The sequence below is a fragment of the Lucilia cuprina genome, chromosome 5, assembly GCF_022045245.1.
Source record: "Lucilia cuprina isolate Lc7/37 chromosome 5, ASM2204524v1, whole genome shotgun sequence".
Taxonomy (NCBI): Eukaryota; Metazoa; Arthropoda; class Insecta; order Diptera; family Calliphoridae; genus Lucilia; species Lucilia cuprina.
In genome coordinates, this window is record NC_060953.1 from 69,284,519 (window position 1) to 69,305,920 (window position 21,402).

Consider the following 21,402-nt stretch of genomic DNA (forward strand, 5'->3'; position numbering starts at 1 on the left):
TATATTAAAAAAGCTAAACATAAAATAGTGTTTTGTGAAGGTGTAGATGTGCTTTATAATATTATAGCATAGTATAGTTTTAGGCAATTAAGTGTTATGTTTTTTTATGAAATTAAATATTAAAGTGCTATATATAGTTAACAAATATAAAAAGAAATTCAAATCAATTTAAAATAAAAAATAAAAAATTTTTGAGCAATATTTTTCGTTAACCAAAGTAACTTTATTTCAGAATTGTAAATTTTAAGCAAAAATATCGTTTATTTATTTTGGTATTTTTTTAATGTATTTTTAATATATATATAAATTTTATTTCGTAATTAATTGAAAATAAACGACTTTTAAAGTTGTTTAACCATTAATATTCAAAGTATTTATTCCACTCTGGTTTATTAAAGACGTATTTTAAAATATTCATCTGTTTAAACATTCTAAGCGTAATCTATGTGGTTGTATATATGTGTGTTGTGTATGTTTTTAATATTCGATGACCCAGTAGATGTAAATTATTTATCGTCGGTAACGTCCCAAGTATGCCTTGCAATTAGGGCATGTGTGATGAACATCCATGCAGTCGTCAATACAACAGGGAATCAGACAGCAACCCAACCAACAACTGTAATAGAAATAACTTAATATCAGTAAGTAATTTTTAATTTCTTAACATATATGTATGTAAAACATGTCTCCCATTTCTATATTTTCCAGCATTATAGTAAAAAGTTGAAAACTTTTGTAATCTTACTACCAGAATGGGCATTGACAAAATTTTCTTAATAAGACATTCTTTTGCCATTTCACTTACCCCAATAATGCAATAACAAAGCCCGATAAGTATGCAATCATTCCAGGTTCAGTACGTGTTGTTGTTTCGATTTCAGCATGACATGATGGACAGATCATGTGTGTAGCCGTGCGACCAATTGGCACAACTGTGGTTACAATATGGGCATTTGTGGTAGCAGCAGCATGTGTGGGTGCAGCGACGGGTGTGAAAGGACCCACTGGTTTAACGCCACCTACAGCTTCCTGGTATGATGGTGGTGCCGAGGGTGGTGGCACATACGTATATTGTGGTGGTGAAGGTCCCGTTGCTTTACTCATTGTGCTTTAAGGCTTTTTATTAATTTATTTCTCCTTATATTTCTATTCTTGTTCCTGTGCGTACTCGAATTTTATGTTGCAGCTATTGTAGTTTATATTGAAATATGTGAGAAGCTTGTGCAACGTTGCGTATGGAATATATTGTTTTCTTCTATATACAATTGTTGCGTATAATGTTTATGTGTGTGTGTGCTGGGGGCAAGGGAATTCTCCAGTTATGCGATTTTACTACTCAGTAAATGCAATATTATTTTTATTTTAGTCTTTTCACTTTGTGCCTGCAAATATATGGAGAAAAAAGAGAAATTGAATGTAAAGGTTAAATTAATGAAAATGTGGTTGTTTCTTTAAATAATATATAAATGAAATATTATCAAGATTTATCTGTAGTATTAAACATTAATGTAGAAATAAATATAAATAAAATTAATTATTAATATATTAACATAATACACATTAAGATAAATAAAAAATTTTCAATAGAAAATCAATGAACTTATATGCATATACATATATACATACAATTTTAAAATGAAATTGCATCAAAATAATAGAATGATTTTATTTCCACAAACATATTAGAGAATATGACTTAAAATATAAAACGATAATATAAGAAATTCTTAAATAATCTTTTGCTACCATATTGTGGGAAATGCGTAATGGTTTTAGAAAACACAATAGTTAATTATATTTAACATTAAGTTCGTGGCATCCATAAAAAGGATTTGTTGACATTTTTGTTACGTGCTCATAAAAACTGATACACTCGGACGAAAAATTATATATGAAAAGAATAAATTTAATCGTTACTAAATAATCCTTGATATAAGAAAATATAGAATGTAGCATTATAAGGAATGTAGCATTATATGTGTCTCTTTTAGTGAATCAACCTTTGCAAGCAATGTCTTTCGATTGGGATAAAATTTTGCACTTAAGTTAGTCCTATTTCTGATTCATGTAACTTATTACTCATTGTTCTTAGAGAAAGTGTAGAATGCTATATCTCAAATCTTTTGGTAAACGATGTTAAATTATTTTTTTTAAATATATATATTTTTTTTAAAATAACACAAAAAAATGTGCCTAAAAATGTATTTAAAATTAAAAAGTGGGTCAAAGTAATGCAAAATGTGGTGGTAATTATTACTTTTTTTATCACTTTTCAAATGGAAATAAACAACTCTTTAGATTTTCATTTAAATTTTTTTGCAATTGAAGTGTTTTATTATCCTATTATATCATTTAAGGAGGATTTTATTACAGGATTCATTGCAGAATTAAACATTTTTTATTAATATAAATTGTTCAAAAATTATAATCGAAAAATATATATGTACAATAAAATAATAAAAAAGCGACCAAACAATGTCAAAAACTTTGTATTAAAATTATAATAAAATCTAACAAACAGTCTTAGTACATTCGACAACTAATATTAAATTATGGGAGTACATTGTTTAAAATCTCTTAAATGTTTTTTTAGTTACATTTTAGCGGCTAACTTAAGTATGGGCGGTTTTTTCATTTAAAACTTTGGCATACCTCTAAATAAAAAAAAATAATAAAGACAGGAATTGTTGTTCTAGCTTAACTGTAGGTTGTAATGATTTTTTAGTTCTACAGACTCACACCAACATGGAATGAAAAAAATAGAAAACAAAAAAATCCAAACGGAAGTATCAAGTTTTGTCTCCATTATATCTCTTCTTTTCGTTTCTACTCTCAGTTTACATTTTTATTTTTTTATCGAAACACGAAGTGCAAAAAGAAACAAACTACGTGGTTTCCTAACAACAGTAACAGAAATAATAATGGAAAAACTAACAGTGATTGTTGGAAAAGAAATGCATGAATTAAAGCTATAAAATATTTTCTAGTTATTTTTACTATGACGCCAAAACAAGTAAAAGTCATTTAGTTTTATAAAAAAAATATTTTGCTCCTTCACCCCTCTTTCTACTTGTTTAAATAAAACAACATGATGTAAAAAATTTTAAATACAACCAAAACTTTTACAACTGTCTTAAAAAACCGGCAGTACCTGTATTAAGTTGTGCAATGGAGAATTTGTGAATCATTAAGAATTACTTATAACACTAGTTACCTATCTGTATACAAATAATGCTTTTGAATTGTCTTTTGAACTAAACAACATTTGTTCTTATATTTTCCATTTTAATGATTATAAAGTTATTTATTTGTTTTGTGCAAAGCTTTGTGTTTACCTCCTGACCAGTAAAATAATGAAAGTTATTAATTACAAAATAGCAGGGAATGTAGTTATACAATAGATAGCAAGAAATACTTATATAATATTGACGCTTATATATGTGTATGTAAGTGTAAGTAAGTATCTATGTAGTTTTTGCGACATCTGCATGACAATGACACCCTCTTATAAGTATTGAGTGCTGTAGCTGTTGTATTTTATGTCATTTTTTATTTTATTTTTTTGCTTTAAGAGAAAGTTAAATGTGTACTTTTGTAATTGCAAAATGTACTAAATAAAAGATGTTAAAAAACCAAGATACAAGTAAGTTTTTTATATGACCACTTGAATTGATTTTTGTAATTTTTAAAACTCTGCACCTTTAAGCATTAATTAACGAATTATATTCATAATATGAAAGATGATAGTCCTTAATTTAGTTAATAAGTTTTAAAATTTTATTTTGGGGCGTTATAAGGTAGGTAAATATGTATATATGCCTATGTATTCTGAATTCTTATAGTACTCGAAGTCGTTTTGGCAATGATTGTCTGATCGTCAACAAAAATCCCCTTTTATAGTTGAGTTTGTTTTTAAATGTCCGCTTGTCCATATAAGTATAAATGTTGAAATCAATTTTCTGCCGGCCCCATATAACTTTGGAACTCAAATGTTTAATAGAAAAATCGCAGATATGCGCAAGGGTAGAATGAATTAGGAACCGATACTTTGGGATATAGTTTTGTGAACTCGTTTTCCGAATGTTGGGTAAAAAAATCATAAAAATAGTGCAACTAAAATTCGTTATTGCCGAAATATTCATATTCATTATTTATGACTTTTTTACATTTTTTTTTTGGCTCGGGCAATTGTAAAATTTTAATTTTTTAAAACAATTAAGAGTGCATGTGTATAATTCCTTTGCAATATGATGTCACAGTCATGCAAAACTAATTCCTGCAGTGACCCTGATATGTAATAATATAATGTACCACTTGGAATTAATTTAAATTTATATAAAGTAAAATTTAAAAGAAAATTATAATCAAGCAAATTTAAAGGAACAAACTTCCTCAAACGAAACATAAAATAATGAATGATGGTGAATGGACAAAGTCAATTCACTTTATTTTTGTTATTTAATTATTTTTCAAATAAACAATCACACACTCATACTAATAACACATTTTAGATTTGTATTGGCCAAAACAAGAACAAAAATCATCTCGCAGCTAAAAAACTAAAATAAACATGTTGGACGCGCTGTTTACGACATAAAAATAGAATTTCGCATAAAAATTAAATTTGTATCTGAATGTTTGTATCTAAATATTCTTATGAATACAACCAGTATACGTATGCTTGAATCTCTATGAATCAATATACTTTAGGGTATGCAATTTTTTGAATGGTTTCAATTACCTGGAAAAACTAATTTCATTTATTTTAAATATAATTTCACTAGTAATAGGGAAATACAATACTATTCATAATAATAGTACTAACTTTGGATCAATTTGGTCTTTTTAAAAAGGCTGCTTACAACTAATTAAATATTGGTCTAAAAAATAGTACTCAAAATAAATTCAGGGAATTAGACAAAAACAGGATTTCGATAATTGTACTCTCTTTTAGAAACCCTACCTTTTACTTATTTCCCAACAGTGGCCATCTGATGGATGCTATGGGACGAGTACATTCAACACATTCGCCTGATGAGTCATTCAAAAACATTTAATGTAGAAGACGTCCAATTTTATATCTGTACAATAATGATTATTTATGCACATTAAGGTGGTCCCGTTTGTATTCATAACTGATGTTCCCATCGAAAATTAACGATTGGTTCATTTTAAGATAAGCTGGGTCAAAAGATAAACTATATTTTTTAAGTTTTATTTTCTAATTTTATTATGTGTCATTGAGAGTCGTTTTCAATGGCGTGATATAATTTGTTGTGCTAGTTCAAAAATATTTAAAATCCTTTAATCCAGCTTACCAAATATGGACTTCAGGAGAAACAATTTTATAATTAACCAAATGTTTATTCTATTTAGGGGCCATCCTAATATACATATGTGTGTACGTACATTTTTATTGTAGATTTGAAAAAGATTTCAAATCTAAAAAAAAGTAAACAAAATTTCCCATCGAATGTTATCTATTTAAAAAACTTTGACTTTTTTGTATGGCATGGAACTCAATTCTTTCATTCAATTTTATTTGATTTTTATATTTTAATATATATAATTTAATTGAATTTCAATTTGATTTACTTAGTGTTCTGGATGTTTTTTTTTTTTGTTGTTAATTATTTTAACATGTGAAAGTTAAGATAAAATATTTACATAGTATGTAACAATCTCAATTGCCACATACATAATATGTATGTTCGAAGGAAATGTTTAGAAGAATGTCTAATATTTTTCTCAACTAATGTAAATATTTATAAAAATTACAAATTTACACAAACGCTATTGTTTATGACCAAGGCAAGGATTTCTATGCAAATGTATGTTTGTAGTCAGTACATAAGGCAGTCCTTAAAAACCAGTTTATTTGATAGCAAAAACTTAAGTTCTATTAATCTATCTTTACAAAGAAATATTTTTTGGTACATATTATAAGCCCATATTTATATCATATATAAATATATTTTATAATTCACAATTTTTATCGTATCGCTGTATTGTTAAATATATTTTTAAATAAAATGCTTGAAAATAAATACAAAATAATTAAACAATGTGATAATATAGTTGAGATAGTATACAAATTCAATAATTTAATTTGTCACGCAAATAACTTAATGTCAATTACAAAATTGACCAAATAATTGACCAAATTTTTCAAATAAACAATCCTTTGTCAATATTGAGTTTATACAAAGGATGTGAATAAAATTTAGATTTCCACAACGAATTGTTGTTGAAATTGGTGTCAATTTGGTATCAAGCGTGTGTACTTTTTAATAATTATTTTATTCCAAATAAACAAAAACTAGACTGTTCAGTTGAATTTGTCACGCAAATAACTTAATGTCAATTACAATAAATGATGCAAAACAAATGAACATTAGAAATGTTTAATACATTTAAAACTTAACAAAGAACTAATATTTTTAAAAAAAATTCTTATCTTTTCACAAAAAAATGACATCATTAATATACAAATTAATGAAATACAATTTTTCGTATGATAATGAATAAAAAAATGAAATGATGAGCATTGAAATCAAGACGAGAGAGATATCTAGTGAAAAAGAGAAATATGTAAATGATTTACTAAATTTTTACTCAAAATATCGTATTCTTTGCTCTGAATTTGGTCCATATTGGTGAGAATAATTAACATATAAGGGGCCAGGTTTCAGTCTTCAAAGTCTTCAGTACTATTTAAGTATATCCACCCCTGCTACATATTTTTAAAAGAAAAATTATGCTCTATTTTACTTTTATTACAAAACTTACAAAAACAATAATTGTGTTTATTATATTTAAAACATTGACTTTTTATTCTCATCTCCACTTTTATTTGCTTTGCTACAAGGTCTTTTTAATAAAAAAAATTTATTATACAAGCTTAAAATTAAAATATTTTTTGTAAAAAAAACCTTGCAAAATTATGTTTAATTTTAAATCATTATATTAACAAAAAAGTTTAATTAAAATTACTCACACATCTAAAATAATAAAATTATAGCAAATTTTTAGATATATTTTGAAAAAAGAAAATTCTAAGAATAATAAGATACAAATGTTTATAAATTTATTTTGCTGTTTTTTAACACTTACATTTTACAATGCAAACAAACAATTTATTGTACTTTTAGCAAAAGTTTAAAAAATCTAAGAAATTTACAACAAGAATTATAAACCAGTTTAAACCTTTAAAAATATGTGTAAAAACTAGTATTTTTTGTACCCTACATCACTACAGTGGGGTGGTTATGCGTTTGTGCTGATGTTTGTAAACCCAAACATATTGGTTCTACCTTAAAGTATACTAATCGGCTCAGAACCATTTTCTGAATCTATGTAAACCTTGTGCGCATGCTTAAGGTCGCCATTTTCAAGATAGTTTGTTGACATTTCACACATACCAGAAGCAAAGTATATTGGAAATGATTAAAATCGGTCTGTTATTTCGCCATTCGGGAGGTAAAAAGAAGCCGATTGGCCGTTTTTTTGGTGTAGGACCAATATTTTTGTGTGTTACAAACATTAGTACAAAATAACATCCAAATATAGAATTTTTAAAGTATAATTAAAAAATTTAATAAGGTCATTTAATAAATTATAATTGATTTTGAAACAATAGGATTACTACATTAGTAATTTTGCTTCCAACCAACAGTTTTTTTATAAAAAAATGAAGGAAAATTAATATTAAAAACATTCATTGGCATGAACATCGCTGCACTGATTACAACAATGAATAATTTCGTGTTTCGTACTGAAACTTTTATTGACAATCTCGAATTTTGTTTTAAAATTTAAAACAAAGACAAATGTATTCGAATACCGAAGAGATAAAAGCGAAACAATTTAATTAATAAATTATACTGATTACAGATTGTATGAAAAAATAGCAACGAAATATTTTTCAATAATAAATCTCACAAAATTTCTCTTTTAGTAGATAGAACTACTGAACAATTTCATTATTCTAATTAACTGCTTACAAATTTAATTATAAATCATGATAACTAACTTCTACTATTTTTTTACGATTTTTTATGAGGGTTAGGGTCGAATATGAACAATCCTCACGAATTAATAAAATCATAATCTGATGTGGGCACACACAATTTTTCTTTTTTTATGGAGTTGTACAATTTACAAAAAGTTATCAAAACGATACAAAATCAATTGTTAATTGAAAAAATATAGGCCCAGTTCCTCTAAATGCGAACGAACAAATATTTTCTAGGTTTATATTCAAAACAAAAAATAAATTCGAAAAATTATTATTGTTTTCAATATAAAATAAGAAAGAAATTTTTGTTCGCATTTAGGGAAACAGGCAGATATTTAATATTTGTATTAATATTAAATATTTGTTAATGCTATTTTTAAGTTTATACCTTAATTCTTCTAATTAGTTATACTTATAATAAGTAACTTATTTATATTAGTATTAGTACATTAAAGTTGTTAATTACAAAATCTCACGGCTCTGTTCACCTTTGGAATTAATAGCAATAGTTTCGTTATTTTTTATTAATAACTGTATATTTATTATAAATAAGTATTTAGTACAAAAGGTGTTTGAACGCCAAAGTATGAATGCACAAAAATCGATATTTATTTTATTTGATATAAAAAATATTTACATATTTAATAACTCTTTAGAAATTATGTATATGATTAATACATTCATAAGAAGTAATATAATTATTAAGAAGTAATATGATTAATACATTTATAATAACATTAGTTTATAAAGTCATAAATAAATTAAACGAACATGATAATTGTACCTAAGTATAATATTTTAATTATTCTGTGATAAATATTATTAGAGATTCTAAATTTGTATTTAAGAAATCTTAAAGTATATCCCCCTTATTAATAAAGCTATTAATAGTATATTTTTAGTTTATTAAACGTTTTTATCATAAAAACATGTATGAAATTATCGAGGCTTGATTTGCTTTTAATAGGGGCTAGGGTCAAATGAGGCTCTATATAATCAAGGCTAGTATAGAATCAATATAATATAAAATGGAAATATTGAACATATTTATTAAGTTCTATGAGGATCGGTTCATAATTGACCTCTTTATTAAATTCCATGAGGATCAAAGGAAACAGGTATAATATCTCACAAGTATTATATCTCACCACCTTATAAATCACCGTCAATTACTCTGATGCTTATATTAAATTCAAATAAAAACCAAAATAAATAACCTATACCTATTGTAGAGTATTATATGCTCGAATATAACAGACTATACTTTCTTAGTTGTTTATACAGAGTTTAGTAAAACTGTTTGCGGTTTATAGTCTGTGTCCCAAAAAGTGTACCACTTCTTTGACGTAATTTACATTTATTGTACATATTACATTACTTAATTATTTTATTTATACATATACCTATGTATAAACATTATAACAAATACATTCATATATAAGCATTTGTATATACTACGTAGTTATAAAATTACATTTATGTTTGTCTATATAAACACATGTCGGGCACTTTTCTTATATACCCTGTAGTTTATTGAACTAGTTCCGCAACGTTGAATTTGTTAATCAATAAGAAAACTACCTCAAAATAATGTTCAAAATACATATGAACATAATAATTTAGTTGGTAAATGTAACATGGATAATGGCAACGAAGGAACTAATTGACCCTTTTTCTCTGTGTAATTGAATTAAATTTCGGCAAGTTTTAAAATAACCATTCTATCATATATAACATATTTTACATGAGGCAAAGTTTCTATGTATTTGTCACTTTTAAAACGACAGGGTTAATATAAAATTCAATAGTTACATTGAGTATGTAGATTATTGTCGTATACATTGTACCTTTATGCATACATAATATGAATTAATATTATTTATATATCACATCCCTGTTTAAAAGTCAAAATAAGTCAAATATGTAGATATTTAAGTTGTATTTCTTTATGTATGTATGCAGATATTTTAAGTGTCTGTGTACTGTCTGATGGCATTTATTCATTTTTGCAATCAATTTTCATCATAAATAATGATAACTTCTAAGAAATACAATGCCATATTTTACATCAATTGTTTGAAAAACTATATAAAATTATTTTTAGATAATAAGGTTATTCACTAAATCCATAAAATATTAATTATATGATAAAGTATCTGGAATTAAAAGTTCTACGAATTAAATTATCTGTGTCTGCCCCACTATCTAATAGAACAAACCTAGGTGCAAATTTCATCAAAATCGATTTTTTTAAGTTGGGTCACTTGACATGAAACTAACCTTAAATAACATTAAATCAAAACAAACACTAATAACATCATAAATGAATTTTTAAAGAATTTATAAAATATTCTCACTTTTCTAAATATCAACCCACAATAATTTTTCTCCATTTAGTTATTTCTACTTTGCAAAATGACACTGATTCTTTTCTTGTGTAAAATATGATTTCCTATTTAACGATAAAAAATCTGTTATGAAGTTAGAAAATATTAAAACTCGTTGTTTGATAAAGGCAACATGCCAAAAATGGCAAAACCAACCAAGATACTTTGATTGTAGAATCAATAGCAACTTTACGAAAAAAAGCAAGCAAACATACATCCATATAAATAACAATGAGAGAATGAAGGCAAAGACATCAAGAGTAAATGATAATAAATGATACCTAAGAGAATTGACTAGAGTGGAATATACAAAAAAAATATATAAAAATTTAGTTTTTATTTGTCAGTGTAGTCAACTTGATTTAGAAGAAATTTCGAGAATGTTAGAGTTCTACTTGATTTATGCCCGTATTTACGAACATTAGTAAGAATAGTTTTAAAAAGTTTTAGTTTCTCTGAGAGATGTAGGTTTGGTAATTAATTGACTGGCCATTAATAGATTATGAACGCAAACGATTTTGACTAATGATAATTAATTTTTGACTTAGGTTCGATTAGCTCTGCCATAAATTTATTGTGGTATCTTGACCGATCCGTAAAGGTCAAGATACCACAATAAATTTATGGCAGAGCTAATCGAACCTATTCGACTGAACCTATTAGGTTTGTATTAAATTGCTGAACTGATTAAATTATGACTGGCCTATTACACGTTGAGCTTCTGTGACGACTCACCACTGCCCCATTGTGCTTCTTACAGCAGCAATTTACATATGTGGAATTTCTGATCCAGTGTACGTGCAGTGACTAATGTCATGAGTCAATCTAACCCCGACAAAAATAAAAAAATGCAATCACTGGCTAGAGTCGATAGAAGGAACAGATTTAACATCAGGTGAAAACAAAAAATGATGCTATAAGCAATTGAATTGTCCCTACAATCATTCGCATCATCCAAAAACTCACCCCAGTACATTCTTTCGGACTTGAACTACTGGTAGCACCTTTTTACTCCAGGATCGCAATACACCTAGATGAGGGTCTTTCATCAAGGAAACAAGCCCCGGCGGATGCTCAATTGTATTCCATTGACATTTAAACCTTGTTTCTTTTTTTATAATTAATATTAAACTAAATAGCATGCCAAAAATTTGCTAAATAAGCTGTTAAAAACGCTTAAATTAGGTAAATATTAACTTCATATTTGTCAACACAGCACAAGTATCTTTGTATCTGTTCAACGATGCTCATCATCACATTGTGCTAACTAATGTTTTATTAAAAAGAAACCACAATTATAAAAAAATTATGAAAAGAAAAAGGTGTGAAATAAAAACAATAACTAGAACCGTTTGATTTTCAACAATACATATAAAATAAAAATAATAGCACTACATCTGCTTAAAACGGTCTAGAGAAATTAGTGTAGTTTCTTTTTTGTTATTGTATAGGTATTGAACAATGATGATCTCAAAGAGAACACAATTTAGCGAAATGACGTCATTCATAAAGAAAAACGTATTCTATTTACACTACACCAAATTATAAAATTGACCCAATTACGCAGGCGCTTTTCGTAAAGCAATAAGCAAATGTATAAATATTTTTAAAGATACAATTTACAACAAAGTAAGAGGAATAAAAAATAAAAAGAATTTCGAAAAAATTAAACAAACTTTGAAATTGACGTCATCGTTATTAAGAAATATATTATATTATGCAACTTTGTTTTTCTATAACATCTTGTGTACACATAGACAAAATAAAAAAAAAATGTTTTTCTAATTTTGTCTATTTATTTTGTCCAGTGTATTTATTATTATTTTCATCTTGTTGTTATTTACACAATCTCCCGTTAACAGGACAAACAATATCTCAGAGTGGATGACAGTTAAGTAAACAACAGCAAGACCCGACCAACATTCCAAACCTTTGACTGAAATAAATTCTGTCCGTCTGTGTTATTTGTGAAATAATTTTTTACAAAAAAAACCTGTTGTTTATGAATTTAATTTAACACTTATTTATCAACAATTCCATTTTATTTTCATTCTTGTTACCAGCACTAGTTTAATAATAAATCATATTAACATTTTTCATTGAATTACTTTGGTTTTTTTGCTGTGATGTGAATTTCCTTTTAAAAATACTTTCTTTGTTTTGCGTACTTTTTGTTATAAATTTATTTTAAATTTGGTAATTTTTTCCTTTTATATGTAAAAAACACATAGACATTGACACAAGTATTTAAATGATTTCACTTCAGTGCTAATTTTGTTTTATTATTATTTTCTATTTCTATTTAGAAAACCACACACGCGTTTCGTACAATTTTTCAATACAAAATCGAACGACGGAAAATAATAAACTGAACGTTTTTTTTTGCAAGAGGAATATTTAGTATTTTCTGTTAGTACTGGTCTAGTGTAAAGAGAGATAAAAAGCATTCAAAGAAAAAGGCTGAGAGAGAGGGATGAAAATAAAAACATGACCGCAGCTGTTTTAAAAGTAACAGTGTTGTGTTTAATTTGTTATTGCAGTGTTGTATTTGATTTTGATTAGTTGGTTTTAAAAAGTAATATTTTAGTGTAATTTTTATTAATTTCTTTTAATGAGTAGTATTTTAATGTAAGTTTTATTTTTGTAATTCATAAAATGTAATTTTAGTTTTAAAACAAAAGTTGAAATTTTTTTAAATTTAAGTAAAAGTAATAAAATTTAACGTACTATATTTTTAATTTAGTACACAATAGTACAACACTGTTTGATTTGATTGTTTGAAATGGTTCAGGTCGTTGCTAAAAATTCTCTAAAACTGTTACTGTTTGTAATGGAAACAGTAACGATTACAACAAATCACGATAAAAACTTTAAAAAATCTATTAAATATGTTAAATTGCATATATTAAATTAAATATATTAAATTCTTTAAATATAATTTTTAAATTTGAAAAATAAGAATTTTTAAGTTATGAATTTATGACAATACTATACACTAATGAATCAAATTCCATTAGTGATTTGACAAATGTCTGACTTAAGTGAGAACAATTTGTATTTAACAATGTTTGTTCTATTTTTTATGACATTTTTTTTTTGTTAAATAAATAATGCATTTTGTAAGAAAATCACTCTTCATATTTTGTAGTGTGGGAGTAATTTATCTTACATCAAATAAAAATACAAATAACCAAAGTTCACTTAACCCAAAGTCATATAAAAATTATTAATTAATTCTGTAAACAATAATAATTTTTAAACAATAAAATGTTTTAACAGATTTGTCAAAATGACGTAATTTAAATAAAATATATAAAAGTATTGCAAATAAAATAATTAACGATTACTTTCAAAGATATCGAAAAAACAATTTTTAAACATCAAACAGCAATGTGTTAACCCTACAACCAGTTGTCAAAAAATAAAATTTTCGAAACAAAACGAAAAAATAACATAAACTATGGCAAATATTTGTAAATCTTTGAAAGAATTGTCCTCCCAAGGCCACTGGGATGAGGTGTTTAGTTGCTTAAATATTGAGTCCAACTCCACCATAGAGTTAGCCAGCTTCAAGAGTAAGTAAAATAACTGGCAAAGCCGAGAATAAATAACTTATTGTAATAAAAATAACTTAATATCCAAAGTTCCGAAGCAACAAAACGATTTGTGGCTAGATGAACATATGGCCACCTTAAATTCTTTGGAAGTAATTTTGGGTTTCATTTTATTGTGCGATCAGATATTTTACATACTTTTGCTGTTGTATTTGGGGCTTTTTATGGTAAAATTTTTACGCAAACATATATATACAAAATTGAAAAAGTGCATTTCAATGACTAAAATGATTCTGAAAAGATATCAATATGTGAAAAAGAACAAAAACTGATGTTGTCAATTCATCTCTAACACAAATGTAAATTCAGAACATTAAATAAATAAACATTTAAACAAACAATAATAAAAAATATTAAATTTCACAAAAATCTTTTGCTTTACAAAACAAAAGACTTAAGACACATTCTTATGGATTAAATAAACAAAAAGAAAACAAAAGATTTGGAACACAAACTTTAAAAAAATATTCAATTACATTTAATTTAAGAAATTTTTAAAGTAAAGAATAAAGATTAATTATTATTTGTATAAATTCAGCAGCATCTGTCTGTTGTGCAAATAAATCCCCTCTTTAACGAAATTCAAAACTATAGATTTTTTTGCAAACAATAACAACAATAATTTTACTTTTTGTTAGAATTTTTTATTCAAGGTCATCATATCCATTAAACTTTATAATAATATTCGTTTTGGTTTTTATTCTTCGTAAAATTAACACTTAACAGACAAATGCGCGAAAAAAGTCATACTATTTGATTGATTTGAAACATTATTATGAAAATCAAAATTAATCTTAAAGCTTTAAGCATTTGTAGTGAACAAGTTGTGTTTAAAATGTTGTCATGTTCTTCGGATTTCATGTGTGACACAGAAGAATTTCAACCATGATTACTTCAATTAATTGCAAATAAAAAATTATAATAGAATTAAGTAGAGAAGAAGCAAATATTTATCGTTAATTAATCTACATTAAACATGCCAGTCATATATCTATAATACGTAAGACGTATGTACATAATTTACTAAACATTCCAAAAATGAAAAAGAAAAAAAAAACAACCCTCCTCAAACAACAAATATATCGAAAAAAACACGGTGGTACTTAAAGTAACTCCTGATGTCTCTGTCGATGAAATTTTAGTGCAAACTCACCCTAAGGGCGAGTATTGTCAGTATTATGTATCTATTACTATAATTCTCAGTTAGTTGATGTTAAATATTGTATAAGTAGCGTTGGTTGAGTTGGGAAAAGCATACTTACCTGGCGTAGGGGTTACCCGTGATCATGAAGGCGGTTCCCCCGGAGTGAGGCTTGATCATTGCACTTTACGATTGAGTTGACCTCCGCGATTACTCCTAATGTGAATAACTCGTGCGTAAAATTTTTGATAGCCGGGAATGGCGTTCGCGCCGTCCCGACATAAGAGAATACATTTCGTAATATTTTTCTTACACCTTTCTGTCATTCAGTTTGTAGTTTTCACCATAAAGTATATATGAAAAAATAATTAAATATGTTTAAATGGTTTTTGAGTTAGCTTAAAAACAAACTTATGGTGAACCTAAATGAGTCAGACGTGACTCAAAAGCTAACTATTTTCCTTATAAAATACTATTCAGTTTTTCAATGTAATGTCATAGGAACGAGTAAGTACTCACAATACATCAGTTTCAGTTATCCAGAAGTTTCCTTAGTTTCCAGCATAGTAGACAAATATTTATTTCTACTATGGTTTCTAGTGCATAAATAAAAGAGCAGCTGTAACCTGTGCAATTTTCCTATACTTTTATATAGAATAAAGTATAATATATAGTCCTGTATTGTGGTCTGGTCTATACTCTTGTCTAGTATATAGTATAGCGGAACATTTGTTTAGTACAATTAGAGTACAATTTTTATTATTAGTACAATTTAAAATGTTCATACCTGCTTAATACGCTTACTCACATTTCCGCAAACCTAACAATAAATTAACATTCATGATTGAGATCATAGCCATTAAACTACCCAGCAAAAACTAATATAAAAAGAAGTACTTTATTTTTGACTTTGTCATTTTGTTTGCACATTTTATTTAATTGCGTGTTAAAAAATTGTGTTTTACAAACAAGAAATCAACATTAAATTTGTATCTTAAACCCATTTTTTTTGGCGCGCAATAAAAAAGCTTACTCAACAACTTTATTGTAAGCGAAATATATATTTTTAACTCCGCAGAAGCATTTGCCTTCAATGATATCGCCGTGTTAAAATAATGGTTTATTATGCTTTTAACTCATTATATTTCAATGTAAGTTCTTCCTGGGTATTTGATATAATTGAAAAAAGTTAATACAAAATAAAAGTTGGCATAAGCGCCCAATTTTAAATACTTTTTAATTTGGGACACAGTGTTTCTTTTATTTTCTCTAACTGTATAATTTCGTTTACGTAAAGTTATTAACTTTTTCGAGTTAATTTCACAATTTTGTTAATTTGATTCACAGAGTAATATTTAGAAAATACCCTCATCCTTAATTCCAACACACAATTCATTAATTTTAAACAGCAGCAAAAGTAATTTAGCAAACTGTTTAATTGTAAGCAAAAAACAATCAGTCATCAACTATCTGCTTTCATAAATATACATATATGTACATAATTTGGTAAAAATAATATAATTTAATAAAAATCAGGCCAATAAGATTATGTCGAAAACAAAAGAAGCCGCCTTTATATATTTTATAGATTTTGTGTTTAAAATGCCCTTAAACTATGTATTTTGAAATTAAAAAAAAAACATGAACAACAATTATAATTAATAAAGATTGATTGCAGAAAGTCGAATTAAGATGCTCGAAGAATGGGTTCAATGACTTAGAGAGTCTTTTGGTATTTTATGCTGTTATACAAGAAATTGAAACCGCAAAAAAATTATTGGTACATTTTCAAAAGCTTACAAAAATTATGAAAATTAATTCAATAAAGTGAAATGCTTATCGGACACTTTATTTAATATTATTAAGACACTTTAGGTTTTTATTTAAATGAGCGCCTACTCTAATTTAATAAGTTTATATTATTTTTTATTTATTATTAGTAGTTCAATAAGAGTCTTTAATAAATTAAATGATTGTAGTTGCCACTTGAAACCAAACTAAATTAATAAACTAATTCTTTTAAATGTTTGTTAACTTGGCCAACTTCGACATGTTTTGTGAACAGCTCTTTTAGTAACACATCACGCCAATTATTCTCCTTTATTTAAATTTTTACCTGATCTATAAATATTTTAATTGTCTATTATCGTATTAAAAATCTTGTTAATTGATTTAATACATATATTAAATATTTTATATGTAAGATAATATGTTTAAAATTGTATTTATATTTAAAATAAATATATATTTTTAAAAACATTTTATTTTAATTAGCAATACATTAATTTATCAATATATCTTTTTAAATTAATAAAAATACTTAATTATATTAAATAGGCGGATTATATTTATTACTTCTCTTTGCTAGTGTTAATTAAATTTATATATTTTACATTCTTACATACTAACATTCTTAGTCATTTAAAGAAAAATAAACTACCTAAATATTACACAAATTTTCGGTGGTTGTTTTGTTTTAGATACTTGTTGTATGTATCTTTTTTCCACACTCAATTTAATGTTTTATTTTACATGTACATGTGTAACTTGCATTTCATATACATATTATAAAAATTCTCATTTAGTTGATGTTAAAAATTGTATAAGTAGTTTAGTTAGTGCTGATAAAAGCATACTTACCTGGCGTAGGGGTTAACCGTGATCATGAAGGCGGTTCCCCCGGAGTGAGGCTTGATCATTGCACTTTACGATTGAGTTGACCTCCGCGATTATTCCTAATGTGAATAACTCGTGCGTAAAATTTTTGGTAGCCGGGAATGGCGTTCGCGCCGTCCCGACATTAAAGGATACATTTCACAACTATTCATATAGTGGGGGAAAACAATTTTCTCCTTTGGCCCGATGGTCCCTGTTCCAACAATAAATAAACACTGTTAAAAGTTGTGTTTTTGCCACAAAATTATTAAAAACAATATTATTTTCAAGAATCAATTTTGATCCAATCCAGCACACACAACAAGTTTATTTCAAATTTAGAATAATTTTAAATGAAGATATTTCAGTTGCATTGGTCAACTGAAATTTAATAAAAATGACTAATTAAACCATTATTTCACAAAATATCGAAATACACATAAAATATCAAACAGAAAAATATTTAAACTTTTTAAACGATAGAGTTTGTGTTTGTTGGGTTAAATATTTGTTAACTAATACATTCTCACGACTTAGGTTTTTGACAAGAGACTCGATTTTTTGTCATACTCAGATTCGCTTCTATGCATAAATTATTCTATGTACTTTGTAGGTTTGAAATAAAATATTGTTGAAATTACAATCGAAATAACGAAGTTTTATAAAGCCTTCATACGAAAATTAAGGCGATAAAAAGTTCTAAATTACTGAATTTCCCATGCCTGATACAGATTTTAATGTATTACTTAAAAGAATTTTGATGTAAAAGGTGTTCGTTCAGTGGTGTAAAACTTAAGTTTTTGTCAAAAACTTAATTGAAAAAAATGTTTTTTCTTCAATGTCGTATTTATTACAGCTTTTTATTGATGATTAATTTCTATTGTATTTTGAATTATTAATACATATATAATATAAATAAAATTATATTTGGTTTCCACTTAAAGACAAAGCAAAATAAAATGATTATACATCATTTTAGCAGTTCAATCAAACCAAACAAAAAGTAAATAAATCAATTAAATTATTTATATATCATATTGGCAATAATTAATTATATGAAGAATATATTTCCGTACGAATACCATCAGCGTTTAATTAAAAGGAAACAAAAATAAAATTAAATAGAATTGTAAAAATACTTATTGTTTTAAAGGATATTCAGTAATCAAATGCTACTTCATAGACCAGTCTTTAGACTAATTTATAGACCAGAACATAGAAAATTCATTAGACTACTTCAAAGTATAGTAAAATGTACTTTAAAAGTCTATTTAAAATAGCACTTGAAAGACCCTTAAAATTATTTAAAATCGGATATCATGAATCATAAGTGATTTTTTTGGTTTTAAGCCGAAGGTCCACACTACGCGTCTTCGCAGCAAAGTATTTCGTAATTTTCATGCCTTCTTTGCATCATACGCTTTCTTATACGTTAATTTATTTATATTTTCACAATTTTACACGTTTTAGTTTATTTATAAATATACATTAAAATAGAATATAAATTGCCAAAATCAGATGGTATATTCGTGCGACGCTGACAAAAGTATATCTACTTTAAGTATTTACATACATGTCAAGTTACTCTTTTGTGCTTGAAACTTGTTGATTCTACTTTTTTGATATTAAAATGTATTAATTATTCGGGACGGCGCGAACGCCATTCCCGGCTACCAAAAATTTTACGCACGAGTTATTCACATTAGGAATAATCGCGGAGGTCAACTCAATCGTAAAGTGCAATGATCAAGCCTCACTCCGGGGGAACCGCCTTCATGATCACGGTTAACCCCTACGCCAGGTAAGTATGCTTTTATCAGCACAAACCAAACTATTTATACAATATTTAACATAAACTTAGTGAGAATTGTTAATTAGAAAATGTATATGTATTGATTAACTGATGATGGTAATTGTTTTAAAAACCCACCACCAAAGTTGCAGTCCAATACATACTTTCACATTTGCCGTTGTAATTAGAAGGGCATTATTTTGTATCAGGTATGTCAAATAGAAATATCGTATTGTATAAAACATCATTAAACATTGTACTTTTAGGATTATTATTGTACCAATTTTTTATCGTTTTATTATTTTAATTGTGTTTTTGGTGTATCATTGTAATTTAAAAGATTGTACCAAAATATAGTACTTTTGAGCCAATTTTGTTCTGAGCGTAATATATTCATGAAGTCGGTGTTATTATATCGGTTTATCTAAAACAAAACTGAAATAAATTAAAAATAGGAATTTACGTAATGCATCTCTTTAAAATGTTATTTATCATTTTCACAAAATAATAAACAACAAATAGTTTGTGGCCTTAAAACAATATGCAACTGCATACAATACTCCTATCACAAGTTTATTATATAACAAAAACTAAAGACACAAACCTCTTTCCTTAAGTCGCTTTAAAAAATGTTTGTGGCTTAAGTCTTTTGTTTAAAACAATTGTTTTTAAAATTTTAAAAATTTCTGTTAATTGCATTTTTTTAATTTTAAAACAAAGAATTCAAAATTAATATAATAAGAGCTTGTTAATATTTAAAAATCTTTTCCTAAAACGATTAATTGTTCTGGCTTGCAGGCGCCATGTAGTGTTTTTTAACATGAAACAAACATACTTATACAAAATGTCGTTAAAATTAATTAACCTTGAGTGATACATAAATAAATCAATTAAAGTGTAACAAAAGCTTAAAAACAAACATTAATCGATTCGTAAAACAGCATAAAAAATAAACGAAGTTAACACCGGTATCTTGGTATCTATTCAAAAATATACGCATAAAAAATAAACTTTGACTTCTTGTCTTTAACCCTGATGACAGACTAAACAAAAAACTAAATAAATTTACGCATTTTTAGGTTTTATAGTATAACTCAATTCTCTTAATATAAAACAAATCAAACTTATCAACACATCACATGCAACAATACACAATGAAAATAACAAATGACCATTTTTATTTTATTTAAACAATATTTTACAAAATTTAACGCAAAATAAATGAATAAACGAACACTTAATGACACAACTTATTTTTAAACAAACAATACAAGTGTTGACAACTGCACAACGTTTTAAATTCTATTGGATAAAGTGCGTAAGAAAATGATTAATGAGTTGGATAAATTAGATACACTTGATAGATATATAAAAATCAACCTAAATTGAGTTTAATTAGGTTAAACAAATGTTTTTTTAAATAATTTAATTAATATAATTCGTCTGAATTAAAAAGTTCTTTACATTTAAGAAAAACTATCCTTTACGTTAAATTTTGTTATTTATAAAGAGTTTAAACAAATTAACTTTTTGTGTTATTTTTAGAAATGCCACTTTAAAATTAATAATTTAAATAAAATATCAACAAAGAAAGTACAAAAGCAAAAATAAAATTTTTATTAATTTTTTTATGTTATTATTATTGTATATTATTAAAAACTTATTTTTAAATATTACTTAAAATGGCTCTTACACACATACATATGCATGTGGGTATTTGGTGTAAAAGCGTGTAAAAAATAAATAAAAAAACGATAACAAAAATAAACATGTTTAATGGTATTATTGTACTGAAA

General features: G+C 26.1%; 2 protein-coding genes and 3 non-coding genes across 6 annotated transcripts; 3 read left to right on the top strand and 2 right to left on the bottom strand.

Annotated features, from left to right (window-relative positions):
• Window positions 1-480: 480 nt before the first annotated feature.
• Window positions 481-12,774, bottom strand: LOC111687794 (cell death-inducing p53-target protein 1). Of its 2 annotated transcripts, none has more exons than XM_023450279.2 (3): window positions 12,573-12,774; window positions 806-1,382; window positions 481-616 (listed from the first exon to the last, which is right to left on the bottom strand). In XM_023450279.2, exons 2-3 carry the CDS (start codon window positions 1,102-1,104, stop codon window positions 511-513), a joined length of 405 nt encoding a protein of 134 aa, XP_023306047.1. In that variant the 5' UTR covers window positions 1,105-1,382; window positions 12,573-12,774; the 3' UTR covers window positions 481-510. The 2 variants fall into 2 exon arrangements, with proteins under 2 accessions (XP_023306047.1, XP_023306041.1); XM_023450273.2 differs by having other exon boundaries at window positions 12,513-12,774.
• Window positions 12,775-13,763: 989 nt separating this feature from the next.
• LOC124420390 lies at window positions 13,764-14,347 on the top strand. The gene is made up of 2 exons (XM_046952993.1): window positions 13,764-13,979; window positions 14,049-14,347. Exons 1-2 carry the CDS (start codon window positions 13,865-13,867, stop codon window positions 14,288-14,290), a joined length of 357 nt encoding a protein of 118 aa, XP_046808949.1. The 5' UTR covers window positions 13,764-13,864; the 3' UTR covers window positions 14,291-14,347.
• A 925-nt stretch (window positions 14,348-15,272) lies between these two features.
• On the top strand, window positions 15,273-15,439 carry LOC111688082. Its single transcript, XR_002762843.2, has one exon. It is a non-coding gene; the product is annotated as a U1 spliceosomal RNA (small nuclear RNA).
• Window positions 15,440-17,791: 2,352 nt separating this feature from the next.
• Window positions 17,792-17,958, top strand: LOC111688067. The gene has a single exon (XR_002762841.1). It is a non-coding gene; the product is annotated as a U1 spliceosomal RNA (small nuclear RNA).
• Window positions 17,959-19,456: 1,498 nt separating this feature from the next.
• Window positions 19,457-19,623, bottom strand: LOC111688074. The gene has a single exon (XR_002762842.1). It is a non-coding gene; the product is annotated as a U1 spliceosomal RNA (small nuclear RNA).
• Window positions 19,624-21,402: the final 1,779 nt, after the last annotated feature.